An 18,711-nucleotide genomic window follows, 5' to 3' on the forward strand; every position below is an offset into this window, starting at 1 on the left:
AGGTAGAAATGAGCTTGACAGGTAGCAAAACTGAGGATAAAAAAGCTATGAGGTTAAGTCAAAGAGATGAGCAAAGGCCAGATTGTATACAGCCTTAAAGAACATTATAGAGTTTGGATTTTACTGCAGTATAATAGGAAACCACTGGAAACATTTCAGCAGAACAACAAATGTATCTGTTTTAAGTTTTTTTTTTTTTTTTTTTTAATGTTTATTTTTGAGACAGAGAGAGACAGAGCATGAATGGGGGAGGGGCAGAGAGAGAGGGAGACACAGAAGGAAGCAGCCTCCAGGCTCTGAGCCATCAGCCCAGAGCCTGACGTGGGGCTCGAACTCACGGACTGTGAGATTGTGACCTGAACTGAAGTCGGACTCTTAACCGACTGAGCCACCCAGGCGCCCCTGTTTTAAGTTTAAAAAATCAGTCTGAATGCTCAGAAAATAGATTTTAGGGGGACAACAGTGGAAGCAAGAAGTAGACTGGAGGCTACTGAAATGAGTCATGCACGAAATGACAGTGAACTGGACAAGGGTGGTAACTACAGAGTGGACAAAAGTGATCAAATTAGGAATAAATTTTGGAGGTATAATCCACTGGACTTACTGATAGGTTGCACGTAGGAAGTAAGGAAAAGAGAGAAATCAAGATCTTGGTGTTTTGTGTGGGCAGTTAACGTGATAACACTTACTGGGATGAACAAGACAGAAACATGTTTGAGAGCAAGAATTTCAAGAGCTCTCCTTTAAATCTGTTCAGTTTGAGATGTCCAATAGAAAGTCAAGCAGAGACATCAAATAAATGGATGGGTTATTTGGAGCTTAGAAGAAAAATTAGAGCTAAAGAGAGAAACTGGAATAGGTTAAGACAACTTAGGAAAAGATTACCAATAGAAAAAAGACCAGAAACAGGAATCCAGCAAAATTAAACATATCACACATAATACTATGAGAGCTTAGGAATGGAGGAATCAAGCAAAGTTTTTTGGCTTTCCTGGAGATGGAGAGTAGAAGATGAGCTTTAAGGATATAGAGTAAATACCCAGGCAATAGGAAAAGGGGCATTCCAGAGTAAAATGTAAAGATTATGGTGAGAGACTAAGAAGGCGGGGTAGGAGGAAATGGAAAACTTGGATTTTCAGCAGGTGCCACCAACTGAAAGAGAATATAAAACAGGAGACAGGTTTTTCAGGAGAAGGAAGTGGAGAAGGTAGGAGCCAGCACCAAAGAGCATTTGGAACGTAAGTTTTCAACCAATGTTACAAGAATTAACGAGAGGCACAAACATGTTTCCTCCTCCTTTCTGTCTCATAATCCTACACACTTCTACAAATTTCCAAGCAAATCTACATAACATCCAGCTACCTTCCTAGAGAAGAAAAAGATGAGGGCATGGACAGAGAGACTGAAGCAGAAATTACACTTGAGGTTTACATCATCTCAAATTAATTTTATCTCAGCCACTTCTCTACAGAATAAAAAACACAGAATCAGCACAGAGTATCACAGCACCATCACAGCACCATCACTTCTGTTTGTTTGTTTGTTGTTTAAGTAGGCTCCACACCAATGTGGGGCTTGAACTCACAACCCTGAGAAAAAGAGCTGCATGCTCTACTGACTCAGCCAGTCACGCACCCTACACCAACCATCACTTTTAAAGGACTACAGGTAAATGTATCAACAAAACAAAAACAGTGTGAATTAATATCCCTGGAACAGTAAGATTCCCTTCTTAAATACTGTAAGATGTCCACATTAATTTGTCTATCTATTCAATTTATATTTTAATGCTGAAGATTGGATTACTAGCACACTTCACTACTAAAAAATCCTTTCCATAAATACAAATTTCTCCACATGAAAGAAATCATATCTTCAGCCTTCTACAACAGCAATGAATTAACTAATTTGGGGAGGGATGACAGAGTGAAAAGTTAAATCCAAGAATATATTAAATTAGATAAAGCATTACCTTTTTAAATGAAATAATCCATAATCATGCTCTGCAAGAAACATCATTGTTCTGACACATGTCAGTAGACAGCTATAACTGCTCTCAGAGTTAGCTAGCATAGCCAGTAGACAGTCACAGATTGAGGCCATCAATTCTTTGTTTGGTAGAGAATTGGAGAGCTGCTCCAGTTCAGAAATAGAACCTTCAGAAGAGTTTGGCAAAATAAGCGCAATGTCCTGTGAGGGTGGAGAGGAGTAGGGAAAAATTTTTCTTTCATTATTATCACAATCGATTAACATTTTTATTTCAGAAACACACAGCAACTAATACTTAGTAATTATCTCATCAAAACATTGTCACCTTCCCACACCAAATATAAATTCAAACACATTAAGAACAATGGCGTCATTTTGCTCTTCTATAAAAGGTAATTCAAGGATATACACTTAAAGAAACAAAGACAAATATTTTACTTTACAATATTTTTACTTTAAAAGAATATCTCTTTTTTTTTTTTTTTTTTTTTTATTTATTTTTGGGACAGAGAGAGACAGAGCATGAACGGGGGAGGGGCAGAGAGAGAGGGAGACACAGAATCGGAAACAGGCTCCAGGCTCCGAGCCATCAGCCCAGAGCCTGACGTGGGGCTCGAACTCACGGACCGCGAGATCGTGACCTGGCTGAAGTCGGACGCTTAACCGACTGCGCCACCCAGGCGCCCCAAAAGAATATCTCTTTTTAAGCTTGCACTTATTTATTTGTTTGATTGTTTGTCTGGCTCTATGCCCAACGTGGGGCTTGAACTCATGATCCCAAGATCAAGATTTGCATACTCTACTGAATGAGCCAGCCAAGTGCTCCTACACATTTTTCCTTCTGTACTGCACTGAGTGTAGTTTCTATCTTCAAGTGGTTACATTCTTTTGGTACTAAAAGATTTTAAATCATGTGTTATTGATTCATTTGAATATCTTTTTAATTTATAAAGAAATCATTCAATGAAATAAATTTTTAAATGTTTATTTAGTTTGAGAGAGAGAGAATGCATGTGCGGGAGAGGGGCAGAGATAGAGAGAAGGATAGAGAATCCCAAGCAGGCTCTGACTGAGCCACCTAGGTGCCCCCAGTGAAATTAATTTTAATGAACATATTGGAATTTAAAACATCACAAAAAGAAATGGATAGAGCAAATAAACATTTTAAGCACTGTCTTTCAACTAAATATTTTCCTCTAGTTTTTATATACTTTTAAAATTCAAGTTTTTCAGCACTAAGCAAGTTTAACCAACAATAACTAAAAACTCTCACCACTCTTTTTATAGAAGTAAATAAAGTAGATTTTACAGAAACATTTTTAGGGATGTCTCATTGTCTTTAATCACTTCAACATACTGTAAACTAGTATTCAACATGGGTTACAACCAAAAAACAAAGTTTGAATCAGAAGGCAAATATAGTAAGATGAGGCCAAGAATGAGGTTTACGTGATCAGGGCAGCTATGGTGCTATGCTGTCATTCAGATTAGTCATAAAACCTGACCTGGGTTATATAACAAACACCAGTCAAATGGACACTTTAGGGTATAAGGACTTAAAATATCCTCTCTGCCAGGTCCAAAACTATATTCTACCAGATCCTCTTTTTGTGAAAACAAGTCACACCAAAAATGCTCCTTCTTAGGTGTTAAATGTAACCAAACTGGGTTTTTGTCAGCTGAATAAAGATAATCTTCCAACATGGGATCCTATTAAAAATATTCTGCCTGGGGGCACCTGGGTGGCTCAGCTGATTAAGAATCCAACTCTTGATTTTGGCTCAGGTCACAATCTCAGAGTTCGTGAGATCAAGCTCCCCGTCAGACTGCACTAACAGTATAGAGCTTTGCTTGGGAGTCTTTCTCTCCCTCTCTCTCTCTGCCCCTCACCCTGCTTGTGCACACGTGTGCACTGTCTCTCTCTCTAAGTAAATAAATAAATATTAAAAAATATACATTCTGCCTGAAAAAAATCACATCTGATTAGACAGGAGCATTATGATAAGCTAAAGTACCATTAGGTATAGAAATCTTAAAAAATCTCAATCCCAATGAGATTTAAAAGTTAAAACAATTTTCATTAACTCATGGAATTATAAACTGGAAGTCAATAATACACAAAGGTAGAAATATTACTACTTTTGGTCAACATCTGTAAGGAGAGTAGTCGGAAACACACTAAAACTGTAGTAGCCTATGATACCTTCAAAAGTTGTCCTAACAAAAAAATACATGGTATTAATTCAACCAATCACAAAGCTATAAATTTCAAGAATGAATCTGTGTATAAGTGGAATGAAAATGAACATGCTGGACATAACCAACCCCAACGAATATAGTGGCACATAAAGTAACTATCCAATGATGCAATCTCATAAAGAGCTCTTCAGAGAAACCTGTGAAGTACAAACCCAAAGAAAGCTATGAAGCACCAAACCATTTTATTATTGGTTCACTGGTCAAACAAGATCTCCCCAAACAACAGTAGGAATAATAAAACAGATGAGATCTCTGTGTTCACAGACAAGATTTATATCAAGGGAAGCTTTGGAACCATATACAAAAAATGAATTTATAAAATAACTATAAATACCTGATCACAGAGAGACTGCAAAATGGATGTGATATATTCAACACATTGTTGGTGAATAACACTGTCTCCAGGAGACCGCACCAAAGCTAACAGATCCTGGAATATCTCTGCATATCTTTCATCACCTTTAATAGTTCCATTAATTAGATGCAAAATAGCTAATTTACAAGCTTTGTGTGAAGCCAGAGCATCAAGAAGAGCAAGCAACCTGGTGGTTTGGCTAGTGTACTGTTTTTCTTTATCTTCTGAAGTGCTGAAATAAAATCAATACATTTAGTAAACAAAATTCTTAACTTTAAGGCATTATTTAACTAATATTTATTTTCCAACACATATCATCTTACACAAATCTTGTATAAAATATTTCAATCCTTGGATATTATGATTTCTTTGGAATTTTACAATTATTATAAAATTTTATAAATTCAGATTTCAATATATATTTTTTTAAATCAGAGTACTTTATAGTTCACCTTTTAAACACCCAAAATCAAGACCTTCAAGGTATCTTGCATGTGAAATAGTTTTCCAATTAAAAACAATCTACATATATTCATATACATACACAAATGTGTATGTATACCTGTGTATATGTGTACACACACACATATATATATATATATATATATATATATACACACACACACACACATATATATTATCTGAGCATTCTAAACCCTGGTTTCCACATTCTAAGTGAAAAAAAATGTATGTGTCAAAAATAACTTGAGGAAAAAATGTTTAATACCTTTGCAAGTCTTCTACAATCAAATCCAACACAGTTCTCATAATCAGAAGTGCAGTTGGTGAGGCAAGATCACACAATTGAACACAAATACGCCGTAACATATGTTGAATGGGCTGGCAGGTTGTGCCAGAGAAAGAGCGAACTATTTCTTGGAGCAACTTTGCTTGAACATGAAGGTGCATGCTCCACAATTTTCGGGTGTTGAGTGCCACTGATATATCATGTGGCTCAATAACCTGTTAAAAAAGTATATTGTGTGTGTACGTAGATTTTCTTTAATATTTATTTATAGTCACAAAAATTGTTCAGGAAGAACTGTTACGAAAAGAACACATGCTTAAAACATTTTTCTATTATACAATTAAACATTTGCTTGAATTCAATTCATCTAGAAAATCTTATTGTTCTCAGGTTAGCAGTCAGTAGAACAGAGTCCATTGGTGAACCAACCTAGTTAATGGCAAATTCTAACACATGATAAAGGGGAAAAAAAGGATTTAAAAATAACAAAAGTACAAGTATACATAACAGCATAAAATTCACATTAACAAAAATTTATTAAAATGTTGCCCCCATATTTCTTTAATGACCAACTTGCTTCAGTTTTATCTCACCCTCATCCGGTTATTTTATGTCTTTTTTAGGGGAAGGGGATGAGGGTTGTGGGTTTGTTTGTTTTTTTTTTTTTTTAACAAAATCACTGGCTTTTTTTAAAGCGTTACTGCAGTCATTTATAAGATGCATGTTATATGGAAGTGATACCTGAGTTGTTTGCATGGGCAATGGTAGAGGCAGCAGCTCTGAAAGTAGTATGAGTCCAGAAAAAAATCCTTCAGGAACCTTCAAGATTGAAGAAAGAACTTCTTTTAACATTAAAGACCAAGTATTATTGGCCAGTGTCTCTTCTGAGATTGTGAGTTTTTCATTAACTCCTTGTGTAAAAGTCAGTAAGATATCAATGATATCATTTTGAATTTTCTGTTCATCACTATCCAAACGACCTGAGAGAGGGATAGAGCACAGGAGCATGTGTAAAGTCACAAGTGCTGAAGGAACACGCATGTCCTTAAACTCAAAGGATCCACCTCTCAGGAGTTCCGTTAACATAGTTTTAAGAAGAGTGAGTGTGCAGCGAGCCATTGAAACAGTAGTAACTCTGTGAAGGGTAGTCCCCATGTTGACATGGAGCCTCCAGGGCTGAGTCAGAATACTGTTCAATTTTTGTAGAACCCGAATAAAGGTGTCCATTCCTTCAGCAGAAAAAAGCTGAATAACGGCAAGATTCCATTTCAGGTCTTTCTGTTGACCTTTATATAGGATAAGGGGAAAAAAAACTAATTACTTATATGTTAATAATCAGTTAAGATTTTTTAATATTTTATTTAATAAATGACATTTATACTAGGCCTTAAGAATAGTTTTTAATGTATAATAGCCATATTACCTTCAACAGGAGGTGGTGGACACGCGACATTACAGAGAACACGCAAGGCAGTGGTAAGGCCAACTCCTTCTGGGGTCATCAAATTATCGATATTCTTTAAAAATAAAAATGAACAGAAAGTTTAATTCTTGGTGCTTTGATACAAATCGAGAAAAAATTCCCAAGAAGGCATTAGTTAAAAATACATCTCATAGTAAGTACTTACACTTTAAGTATCTTAATTAAATGTAAAACATGAATAATGCTTATGAAGTTTATAAAGGTTATTTTATAAAATGAATAATTACAAAGTGCAAGTAGATTAAAAAGTGCTGATTAAAAACAAAGGTAACATACAAAACTGAATGAGACTCCTTGTATTAAGAATTTAAAATAGTTCTTTATCATATACTCTTTCTAAATACCCTCCCTCCCAAAAATGAAGCAATAACTGATTTTACAGAGCCTTGTGGGCACTAAACCTCTTTTAAAACTGAGGAAGCAACAAGGAAAGTTTTAGCACTATATAACACACACTTAAATATAGATACCTAGTTGTGATGGTCAGTTAGGACATGGTTAAAGGAAAAAGAAATACAGTTGCCTATGTCCTTAGCACCTGCCCATGCCATGTTTCCTGACAATAGTTATGTCTGTTTTTGTAGTTTCTACAGAGAAGCACAGATGGTTTGAAAATCCTCAGAAAAAATAACATTTAAAAATGTTACTCTTTCAGCTTCTAAACCTCAGAGGAGGAACTTAAAAATTAGAAAATTCCTTTCCCTTATACATTTTTCACCTTACATCTTTTCCTCTGATTTCTTCCTTGCTGCCTTTCCATGATAATTCCACAAACTACATAAGGCAGCATGGAGCCACCAAGGGAAGTTTCAGTCTCAGATGAACTGCTTTTGGTATATCTTGGAATAAGAGTCATTCATTATTAAGTATAATTAACGAATAAGGATTTACAGAAAAGTCAAAATTCCTTTAATTATAGCACGTAATTTAAATTTCTAGAACTAAATTTCTTACTGGTTAAAATCTTGTACCCAAGTATCTGATGTTTACTGGATGTTTCCTTATATATTTTCCTGACCACACACAAGTACCCCGAATACATGACAACTTAAATTTACAGACCAAAAATGATCATATTTCTGCCAAATAAAAGACTGAATATAATGAGAAGCTCTAGACGTCATACAAAGCATAGAGTGAGGAACACAGAAGAATATGATGGCACCAAAGGAGATTAAAGTACTCTTAGGAAAGATGGAGTAAAAGGAGAAGATAAGGGAGACAAGTCAGTAAAGAAAAATCTAAAGCAGAGAAACCCAGATTAGAAAGAAATACATGTATGTTATTTTAATAACACATTTCAACTCCAAGACCAAGATGTTTTACACACACACATACACAAAAATACACACAGTTTACCTGTTAAATGAAAGAGGAGATAATTCAAGGTTCATTCTTTTAGCTTAAACTTTTTATGCATCTATGACCACCTTTAGCCCTTCTTCCTATGTTACACTAACTTCTAAAACTGACAATACAACAATCTTAGTGAATTTTTAATTACTAATTACTTGAATTGTATATGAATTTTTCAAATGTACTATTATGAGTTTTATGATTTTCAACTTTCATGAATATTTTATTTATAGATGTGACCATCCCAAATTAACAAATTTATAACTAGTCCCCATTGTGCTTATCTGGAATTGACTCTTGTCAATTTTTGCCTAAAAATTTTGAAGGAAGTTCTTTTTTCACTAAAGTTTAACTTAAACAATTATATGTTAAATTACTTAACTTTAAAACACTGTTGTAAATATCATCAAAATGGCAGTGATATTACTCCAATTTGAGAAAAAAAATATGAAAGAATCTGGTAGTGGAAAGCAGTACAGTACACAGGGTTGTCTGCATGTGTATTCCCATATACACACCGTCACATACCCATCTACATATATGTATGAATCTGCACCCATAAAGTCTAGTAAATCAATCAAGTATACTTAACAATTACTGCATTATCTACATAAATGATTTAAAGTAACACTACTATACACTACCATGCAGTTCCATAAAATCAAGGTACTTTTAAGTTTTACTTACCTGTTTAACGTATTCAATTAGGTTTGGGATGCAGTTAATTTCAAATCTAAGGTTTTTCAGAGGTTCAAGCCACTTGCCAAGTTCTTAAAAACAAAGAGGTCATTTATAATATAATATTTTAAAATAAAAGCCTTTATAACAAAGGAAGTAAAGGTATTCTTTTCCAAAGAACATTGTCAGATTCATACTGATTTCAATAATCTAAACTTCATACAGGGATGAGCTCATGTCTAATTTTTTTAAAAAAGTTTTAACATGAAATGTAAATGGACTACTACACTGGTTTAGAAGTAAGTGACCATTCTTAGTTACTTGGTTTCTGAAAACTTAAGTGTTTACATGCTTAAACAGGACCATCAACTTACAACATTAAAAAGATTTATAAAAGACTTTTTATAAACTAACATAATAAAATAGTGTTTATTCACTTAATGCTACTGCTGCCTCCCACACCCCCCAAAAAGCATGCACAAAATATATTAATTTCCAACAGGATCAACCCTGTTGGGGGAGTGGTAGACATTTGCTGAGTGTCTTTTCTCTTAACATGAATTTTAAATTTTATCAATTTCCTTATTTGTCTTTATAAAATTAAAAATAATCACTATCATCCCAAAATAATAACACACTTTGCTTATAAACAATTTTAAGTGAAATATACCATCTACCACAAATGAATTTAAAACTCTTCTAGAAAAAAATGAACAAACAAAAAAAGAAAAAACAGATCCATAAATATAGAGAAGAAACTGGTGGGTTGCCAGAGAGGATGGGGGTGGAAGGATGAGCAAAATGAGTGAAGTGGAGTGGGAGGTAAAGGCTTCCAGTTATGGTATGAATAAATCACAGGGATGAAATATACAGTGTAGGAAATATAGTCAGTGGTATTATAATAGCACTGTATGGTAACAGATGATAGATACACTTGCAGTGAGCATCGCATAACCTTATAGAGTTGTGGAATCACTATGTTGTACAATTAAAACTAATGTAACATTGTGTGTCAATTATACTTAAAAAAACTGAGTGGAATAATGTAGAAAAAAACCCTCTCCTAGAAGCTACGCTATAATACCTATACTTTATCACCAAAAATGTTTTAAGAAAAGCATTCTAATGTAAAAAGTGATATGCCAGTTCCAGACACTTTGTAGGAAAAACTAAAGGAAACAAAATAGTCATGTCTCTCCTTGGTTCTACACACTCCTCCATGAGGATTACAACCATGCACATGAGTATTTTTCCTATGTGTTTTTAAATTAACTCTTTCAATATATATATAATATATATACAAAATATATATATATACAGAATATATTGTCCCAATGAAAAATATAAGGAATAATAAAACATATATGTGTACCCATCACCCAGAATAAGTAGTAAAGCATTAATAATACCTTTGAAGATGTTGTGTGACCTCCTTTTATATAGGCACACTACAGGGAAAAAACCTATTTCCTAGACGGGAAGCTGAATTTACTACCCAACTTTTACTGGTAGTACCACACATAAAATTTAAGATTAAAAAGAAAAAAGGCCACATGCTATTTATAGCATTTACTCAATGTTTTCAAATTTTCTATTTGGTAAGGTCAGAAAGCCAAAAATCAAAGCAAAATAATAAAAAAACTGTGATTAAATACCTTTGATTTTTCAGGATTGCCCATATAAGCTTTGCCATAAACTTCACTCAACATACATTTAAATATTTTAGAAAATAATGCTCGGGGTGCCTGGGTGGCTCAGTCGGTTAAGCATCTGACTCTTGATTTTGGCTCAGGTCATGATCTCGCTGTTTGCGGGTTTGAACCCTGCACTGGGCTCTGCACTGACAGTGCGGAGCCTGCTTGGGATTCTTTCTCTGCCCCACCCCTGCTCATGTTCTCTGTCTCTCAAAATAAATAAATGAACTTTAAAAAAAATTATTAAAAAAAGAAAAGAATGTTCATATTCACTATCTTTCACTGTTAAAGATAGCACAATGTGTTAATGACAAATAGATTTCTAAGTTGTACTTAGAATAGTGTTATACTTAGAGATATATATAGAAAAACACACACATATGCAAACTATACACAAAACTCAACTTTTGAATTCACCTTTAAGCTACTTCTTCCATTTTGATTAGTAACTTCAACCAACCACCAATTACCATGATTTTCCAGGAAAAGGTACTTGCAACAACTTCCTAAAAATTTTTTTAAGAACACCATATAAAACACTTTCATATAGGGTACCCTGAGGCAATAACAGCGTATTACTATGTATATTATCAAAACATGATAAAGTACTAATTACAGATATTCAAAGACTTTTCCCTTCACATATCATAAATGCTTAAACAACTTCAAGTACCATACCTTGTAATTTAGCATTATTTTCATCTGCTTTACAAAGCTTCAAGAGAGATGCTGCATGCTGTTCTAGCATTTGGACATCACTGGAAGACTGAACCACCACCAAAATAAGTATGCATGCATAATTATAAGCTACTGACTTCTTAGACTTGGAATCACTGAAACAAAATAAGGTTTTAAAGTTTTTGGTATGAAAACAATTCTTCCAGGAACAATTTTAAACACTTTTTTTTTTTCTATTTGGTTTTAAAGAGACCAGGGAATTTTACAATGAAACATAACTAACTTCCTGAAGACATGAAATCAGATTTTAACATTCACCTCCAATTCACCTGAAAGCACTACTTAAAAGTATATAAACAAAGAACATGTATCACAATAGAAAGTGAAATTCTATTAAGAAATAAGATTGGAAGAACAATGAAATATTAACAATAAAAGATCCAGAAGTCTACTTCAATGGTCTCCTTTAAAATGTTTGTCCACTCCAGATAAGTAGGAACAAGTGTGATGAATCAATCTACTGCCATCATTACTCAGTCTTCTACTGTGAAACTGCTGAGGTAGAGCTAGGCAGGGAAGCCAATGGTGTTTGCCTTTCATAGCACACCACCCCCCCCCCCCCCCCCACCAAAAGACCTATCACTCAAGGAGTCATAGCAAGACCCTGTTGTGAGGCCAGCTACCTGGATGTCACTGCTCTGTATGACATGAGCCAGGAAGAGCATGTTTACCTCCTCAGACACTAAAATCCTCTGCCCTCCAGGGCAGCTCTTGAAAACTAGTATCATTCTAAAATCCCCCACATCCATTTAGTCAAAGTACTTCTGAAACCAGAGCACCACAGTGTAAAGGTGAGGGAAAATTCAAGACAGCAAGATAGTCCTCATTACTCTGCAAGTATATATTTTGGTGCCTTAGGATTACTCTACACACAAATTAGCAAGGGTACTACAGTTGCAGTCTTGTCAACACCAAGGGGAAACTGGAAGAAGCTGCAAAAAGATCCATTTCGTTGCTTTATAGCCATCTTATATTTTAGAGATTTCTGTCATACCAATCCTTAATTAACAAATTATGTATTATGTCAAAAAATAATTACAGTTTTTACTTTCAAATGCAACACCTACTTTTAAGAAACTAGCCCTTTACTGACACAATGTTCCTGAATAATAAAAAATTTAACAAGTAAAAAGAAAATTACCCTAAGGCTTCTTTGGAATAGTACTCCATTAGAGTAATAAGACTTTGGAGATTTTTCTCAAGACTGAAAACATGACCAACAGCTGATCTTCCCACAGGGTTAAAAGTAATCAAATAAAGATTGTGAAGGGTTCCCAAGAGATCTGAATGGTCAGTTTCTTCACTGGCTGTGCAACGCTGAAAATGGCTGAAGAGCTCTGTAATACACTGCAATGTCTGTGTTGAGTCCTGTAGCCACAAGGCAAACGCATCATCAATGACACCATCAGACTGAAGACCCTCCTCTTCATCTTGATCATAAAGGTGACACAGAGCTCGGATCAACAAATTTGTTGCTTCATATTCCGACATAAAAAAAAGAAGACCCTTTTGTGACTGTGCAAGAAACTTTAAAACATCTTTTGTGGCTTGCAGCACACCAGGGTGGGCACTTGTTACCGGAATTGACAGAAGCAAGGTAACTAACTCCAAGAAGTGATGACTATGAAGATACCTGTAGAAAAATTAATTGATACGTGTGAAGTCAGTGCAAAACATTCTTCATTTACTCAATATTCGTTAGATAGGAGAGAGGTAAAAAAGTTAATGGCCACAATCTTTACCCTCAGCAATATACTACTTTAAGAACATAATGCAAGCAGCAAGTCTTCTCTCCAATGGGTCAAATAAAAGTGAAATTGCGTGAGGCTTTTTTCTAGCTAACATTCAATGGACGTTCAACAAATAACTGTGGACAAGTTTTCTCTTTCCAGAATCAACATTGACTTTAAATTCTGGATGTTCTTTCCAGGCCACTTGTCAAATATTTCTTTTTCACCATGGTCTTCCTCTACTCATGGTATATACCAGTGTATCTAAATTAAGTGTATCTAGGAAAAATATAGTACATGTACTACCAAAAATATGTAGTTTATTCAGATTTACTATAGGTAATATATCTGAATTAGTACTTTCTACTAGAGTAAATAAATTAAAATTATCAATGTTTAGTATTTGAATAGTTAATACTATCATATAGCACTTTTATCAAATCTAAGAACCATTTTTTAGCATACATACTTTTAGTAGAAAAAAGCATGAACTTACTCAACACCCCAAAATAGACACAAATGCAACTGCGTTGTCCTAAAAATACTGTGCTCCATGTATTTATCCTTTTCCCTCCCTCCAACCCCTGGCAATCGCTGATCTGTTTACTGTCTCCACATAGTTTTGCCTTTTTCAGAATGTCATGTATTTGGAATCATACAGTATACAATTGCTTCCTCATATTACTCCTTTAACGCAGGCTTCTACTTCAGGATAACAAACACCCCCCAGTAACTTCTTGACTATAAAAGCAAACAGAATCCTCAAGAAGATAAAATCCCAGAACCACTATACTGTTAAAAGAGCATCTTTTAACTACTTTGTGGAGTGTTCAGAAACCGTTAATACTGCAGGCCTTAGACTTACTCTTAGAAACGCCTTCTTTGAGGCTGGTCCTTGGCTGGCATCTGGGAACTCGGATTTGAGGAGGGGGAGGGTTGCATCCCCCAATTGGTAAGAATGCTCACTTTGCCTAAAATGTTTACGCTAACAACATGGTTTACAGGGAACACCTGCTTTCTTTCTGGAAGGAAAGCATTACTTCAAACTAAGATAAGTTTAGTTACTTCAAACTAAACATAAGATCTTATGCTATTTTGATCAGATCAGATCTACTACTCTGAAACAGTGAAGAGTTTCCCACATTCTAAAAAAATCCAAATTCCTTAGCACAGCATTCAAGGCCCTATATTTCAAGTCTGATATCTAAATGTACCTTCTCCAGTTACAGAGGAGAAAACAATACTTAGTAAGCCTTGAATTATTGGTTTCCCCTCAGTAACTAAGAGCATCACTCCCTTCCTTAAAGTCACTACCCTCAGGTATCCTCAGTGCATGACTTCACCTCCTTTCTTATTAAAACTAAAGGGGTCAGTGTGAAGTGTCTTTGCTCTTTTACTGTCTCCATGTTATAAATGTATCTATATTTGTACACATAAGATTTCCTTTCTCCTGTTCAAAGCCAAACCTCTATACTTGTACTCTTGACCTCATCTCTTACCAGACCTTGCTCTAGCATTATCATCTTTTATTACCGTAAGAACTCAAAGTAAGGCAAGATCTAATAGTTTCAGCGAAAAACAGGAATGGGTATGTACAGATTTTAGAATGGTTAAGCATCTCATTTTCTATTAATGCAGTATGCCCTAAATCAAATGAAAAATTAATCACCGAAATAAGGAATAACAATTAAAATGCCATTTTCTCGTTAGCTACAAAATTATTTACAAGCAAAATGCCAAAAAATAAATTATCAAAAATTAAAACAAAATTTAAAAATCTACTGTGGGTGCTGATCCTAATAATGTCAAAACTCTATCAACAAAAAGAGTTAGATAGGGGCACCTGGCTGGTTCAATCTGTGAGCATTTAACCAGGTCTGTAAAATTAAGTTAGTAAAATGTAACTTTAACTTGCAACGTATTAAAATGATAAAGTACAAAGAGGTTCACACAGAAAAGTTCTCTCCTTCCTGGGCCATCTTCTTGTACCACCTTCCCAGAAGCAACTCTACAGTTTCTCATTTATTCTTGCTCATAGACATGCTTATGTAAGCACTGTTGTTAACTATCACTATCTTTAACTTAAATGACTATTACTAGTTTAAGTACTAATAAAATGCAGCTCTCCCACAGTAGCATACTTCTCAGTTTCACCACTCTTCTGAAATAGAGTATTCTTACACAGATATGCACTGCCTACAGACAGATTTGAAAAACCAAAATCAATCACACAAAATTGCCTGTAGTGATTTGTGAAACGTATTTTCCCAAACTGAAAATGTCTTACCTAAAGAGAACAGGGTATGGGTCATCCCTTTCTGGAGGTCCAGTAATACGTGCCATCGTTGGGAAAGACTTAACAGGAGGCTGGATCATTGTATGAGGTGCAGTTTCCATTAAATGGAAAACTTCTTCCAGGAGGTTAATAAGCTTTTCTATTTCCCCTTCACTTATATTTGAGGATTCCAAAAGATCCATATCCATTGAAGCCTCTACCTCATTTTCATATTCTGGGTTTGTTCTCTCAAGTCCTGCATCTGTGTCATGATCAGGTTCACCGTGGTTAGGAACAGATGAAGTCTTCTCTGCTAAATGGTCACCAAGTCTTTTAATCTCTGACAAGATTTCATAGAAATGGCACTTCTGAAGAATAGCGGAACCAGCAGTGACAACTCTCACAGTCTGATCTAAAAGTATGAGCTCCAAAAGTTTTTGATAGCCACTTTTTTCATTCTGCCTACCTCTTAAAAAAGCTTCCATTCCTTCTGTCATACTAATGACACTGTCCAAAGCTTTAAAAGCATTTAACTTAAGAGAAGATGACACATGATCAGCAAACAGGAGCTCAAATAATCCATTGATTACTCCTGCTTGTAGCAGTCCCATGACTCCTTGAGCCCCACATTCTGCTAGTGAGGACACTAATTTGGTCCCAGCTTTGAGTTGTCGGACATTTAAGGCAATGGGTTGGCGAAGAGCTACTTGTAAATTTAAAGCTTGCATGGTCCAGTCTACCAACTGGTCAAGAGAGTCTTGTTTTGTGTTTTTCAACTGCAAATAACTTAATCCTTTTATTATTAAACTTGGAATTTCTTCTAAAGCTGTTACCCACTTTGCACCTCTATCTTCCCGATACAAATCTAACAGTTCAGTTAACTTCACTGAGGCTTCTACTGCCCCTGAATTTTCTTTATCTGGACCTTGATCCTTCATCCTACTGATTTCAATTTCAAAAGTAGTCTTGTATGGACAGCTGAAGTATAAGAGTGGTACAAGTTCCCTATCATATGGATCATATGTCATAGGAGGAACTGAAGCTAAGTCTTCAGCAGTGTATTCAACATCAAAGTTTGGATACTTAAATGTTTCACGTTCCAAGTCAGCAATTCCATCTTCATCACTGGAAATTTGTTCATAACCATCATCCCCTGAAAATCAGTTTGAATATTTAAATATTACTGTTGTTTAATGCAAAAAAATCTAGTTAATCAAAAAAATACTTTAGTACGATGGCAAAAAATTAGAATGATTTCTTCAATAAAATTAACTCCTGATCCAACATCTTATCAACAATTACCAACATTTTATAATTTCTAATAGAATAATTAATAAGAAACTTCACAAGCAAAGCCTTCTATCTGTTCAACTTTACAACTGACTCTTCTATGGGTATCTTCTCTTCACAGAAATAAAATTAGAAATGTCTTGGGGTGCCTGGGTGGCTCAGTGGGTTAAGCGACAGACTCTTGGTTTTGGTTCAGGTCGTATCTCACAGTTCATGAGTTCAAGCCCCACGCTGGGTTCCGCACTGACAAGTGCAGAGTCTGCTTGGTATTTTTGCTCTCTCCCTCTCTCTGCCCTTCTCCACCTTGTGCATGAGTTCATGCTCTCTCTCTCTCTCTCTCTCTCAAATAAATTTTTAAAAATGTCTTAAAGGAATAAAAAACACCTCTCTCAAGAAGGAAGAGGTTAACCTTGCCCTCTTTTAAAAAAAAATTTTTTTTTAATGTTTTTATTTATTTTTGAAGGAGAGAGACAGAGCATGAGCGGGAGAGGAGCAGAGAAAGAGAGAAGAGAAGGAGACACAGAATTCGAAGCAAGCTCTAGGCTTTAAGCTGTCAGCACAGAGCCCGATGTGGGGCTCGAACTCACAAACTGTGAGATCATGACCTGAGCCGAAGCCGGATGCTCAACCAACTAAGCCACCCAGGCGCCCCAACCTTGCCCTCTTAAGAGTATTTTTAAGATGGGGGAAAAACTGACAGGCAAAGATTATTAAATTTAACTGTAACACCATAATCACAAAGCTAAACCAAATTTTTCAGTGAAAGCATTTTAAGTTCTTTTTTAACATTAATTTCATATTCCCCAATTTTTTTTAATTTAGATTTTAGTTAACATACAGTGCAATATTGGTTTCAGGAGAATTCAGTGATTCATACACTATCCAGTGCTCATCACAACAAGTGCCCTCCTTAGTACCCCCAACACCCACCTGGCCCATCTCCCACTCACCTCCCTCTGCCAACCCACGCTTTGTTCTCTTATCATTAAGAGTCTCTTATGCAGGATGCCTGGGTGGCTCAGTTGGTTGAACAACCGACTTCAGCTCATGTCATGATGTCACAGTTCATGGGTTCAAGCCCCCTATCAGGCTCACAGCTGACAGCACAGAGCCCATTTCAGATCCCCTCTCTCTGCCCCTCCCCCACCCATCTGCGTGCACGCATGCACTTTCTCTCTCAAAAATAAACTTAAAATATAAGAGACTGTTAAAAACTGAGACCAAACTGAGGGTTGATGGGGGGTGGGAGGGAGGGCAGGGTGGGTGATGGGTATTGAGGAGGGCACCTTTTGGGATGAGCACTGGGTGTTGTATGGAAACCAATTTGACAGTAAATTTCATATATTAAAAAATAAAATAAAATAAAATAAAATAAAATAAAATAAAATAAAATAAAACTTAAAAAAAGAAAAAAGAGTCTCTTATGGTTTGTTTCCCTCTTTCTTTCTCTTTTTTCCTCCCCTTCCCATTTATTCATCTGTTTTGTTTCTTAAATTCTACATATGAGTGAAATCATAAGGTATTTGTCTTTCTCTGATTGACTTATTTCGCTTCGCATGATACATTCTAGCTCCATCCATGTCGTTGTAAATGGCAAGATTTCGGTTTTTTTGTTTATTTTTGAGAAAGAGACAGAGCACAGGCAAATGAGGGGCACAGAAAGGGAGATACAGAATCTGAAGCAGGCTCCAGGCCCTGAGCTGTCAGCACAGATCCCAACTCGGGGCTCCAAATCAAGAACCACGAGATCATGACCTGAGCCAAAGTGGGACGCTCAACACACTGAGCCACCCAGGCGCCCCCAGATTTCATTCTTTTTGATGATTGAGTATCATATTCCTGAATTTTTATTTCTCTTCATTTACCTGCCACACAGACCTGTATTTTTTAAATTTTTCAAAAAAGTTATTTATTTATTCTTGACAGAGAGAGAGAGAGAGCGCGCGCGCGCACATGCACGTGTGTGCAGGGGAGGGGCAGAGAGAGAAAGAGAAAAAGAGAGAGAGAGAGAGAGAGAGAGAGAGAGAGAGAGAGAATCCCAAGCAAGCTCTGCACTGTCAGCACAGAGCCAGACTAAGCCACCCAGGCACCCCTCCTAGGTCTGCATTTTATTTTT

The 18,711-nt window shown here is 35.8% G+C and overlaps 1 protein-coding gene across 3 annotated transcripts in view; it reads right to left on the bottom strand.

Moving 5' to 3' along the window:
• The window catches only part of VIRMA (vir like m6A methyltransferase associated), a 58,026-nt gene that overhangs the window by 17,648 nt on the left and 21,667 nt on the right, over positions 1-18,711 (bottom strand). For all 3 annotated transcript variants that reach the window (XM_058698591.1, XM_058698592.1, XM_058698590.1), the window contains exons 8-16: positions 15,318-16,458; positions 12,442-12,933; positions 11,241-11,395; positions 8,878-8,960; positions 6,775-6,868; positions 6,093-6,637; positions 5,331-5,566; positions 4,583-4,835; positions 1,973-2,190 (exon numbers count right to left, since the gene is read on the bottom strand). In XM_058698591.1, the coding sequence (XP_058554574.1) occupies positions 1,973-2,190; positions 4,583-4,835; positions 5,331-5,566; positions 6,093-6,637; positions 6,775-6,868; positions 8,878-8,960; positions 11,241-11,395; positions 12,442-12,933; positions 15,318-16,458 (3,217 nt within the window). The remainder of the gene's footprint in view (positions 1-1,972; positions 2,191-4,582; positions 4,836-5,330; positions 5,567-6,092; positions 6,638-6,774; positions 6,869-8,877; positions 8,961-11,240; positions 11,396-12,441; positions 12,934-15,317; positions 16,459-18,711) is intronic.

This window comes from Neofelis nebulosa, chromosome 14 (assembly GCF_028018385.1).
Source record: "Neofelis nebulosa isolate mNeoNeb1 chromosome 14, mNeoNeb1.pri, whole genome shotgun sequence".
Taxonomy (NCBI): Eukaryota; Metazoa; Chordata; class Mammalia; order Carnivora; family Felidae; genus Neofelis; species Neofelis nebulosa.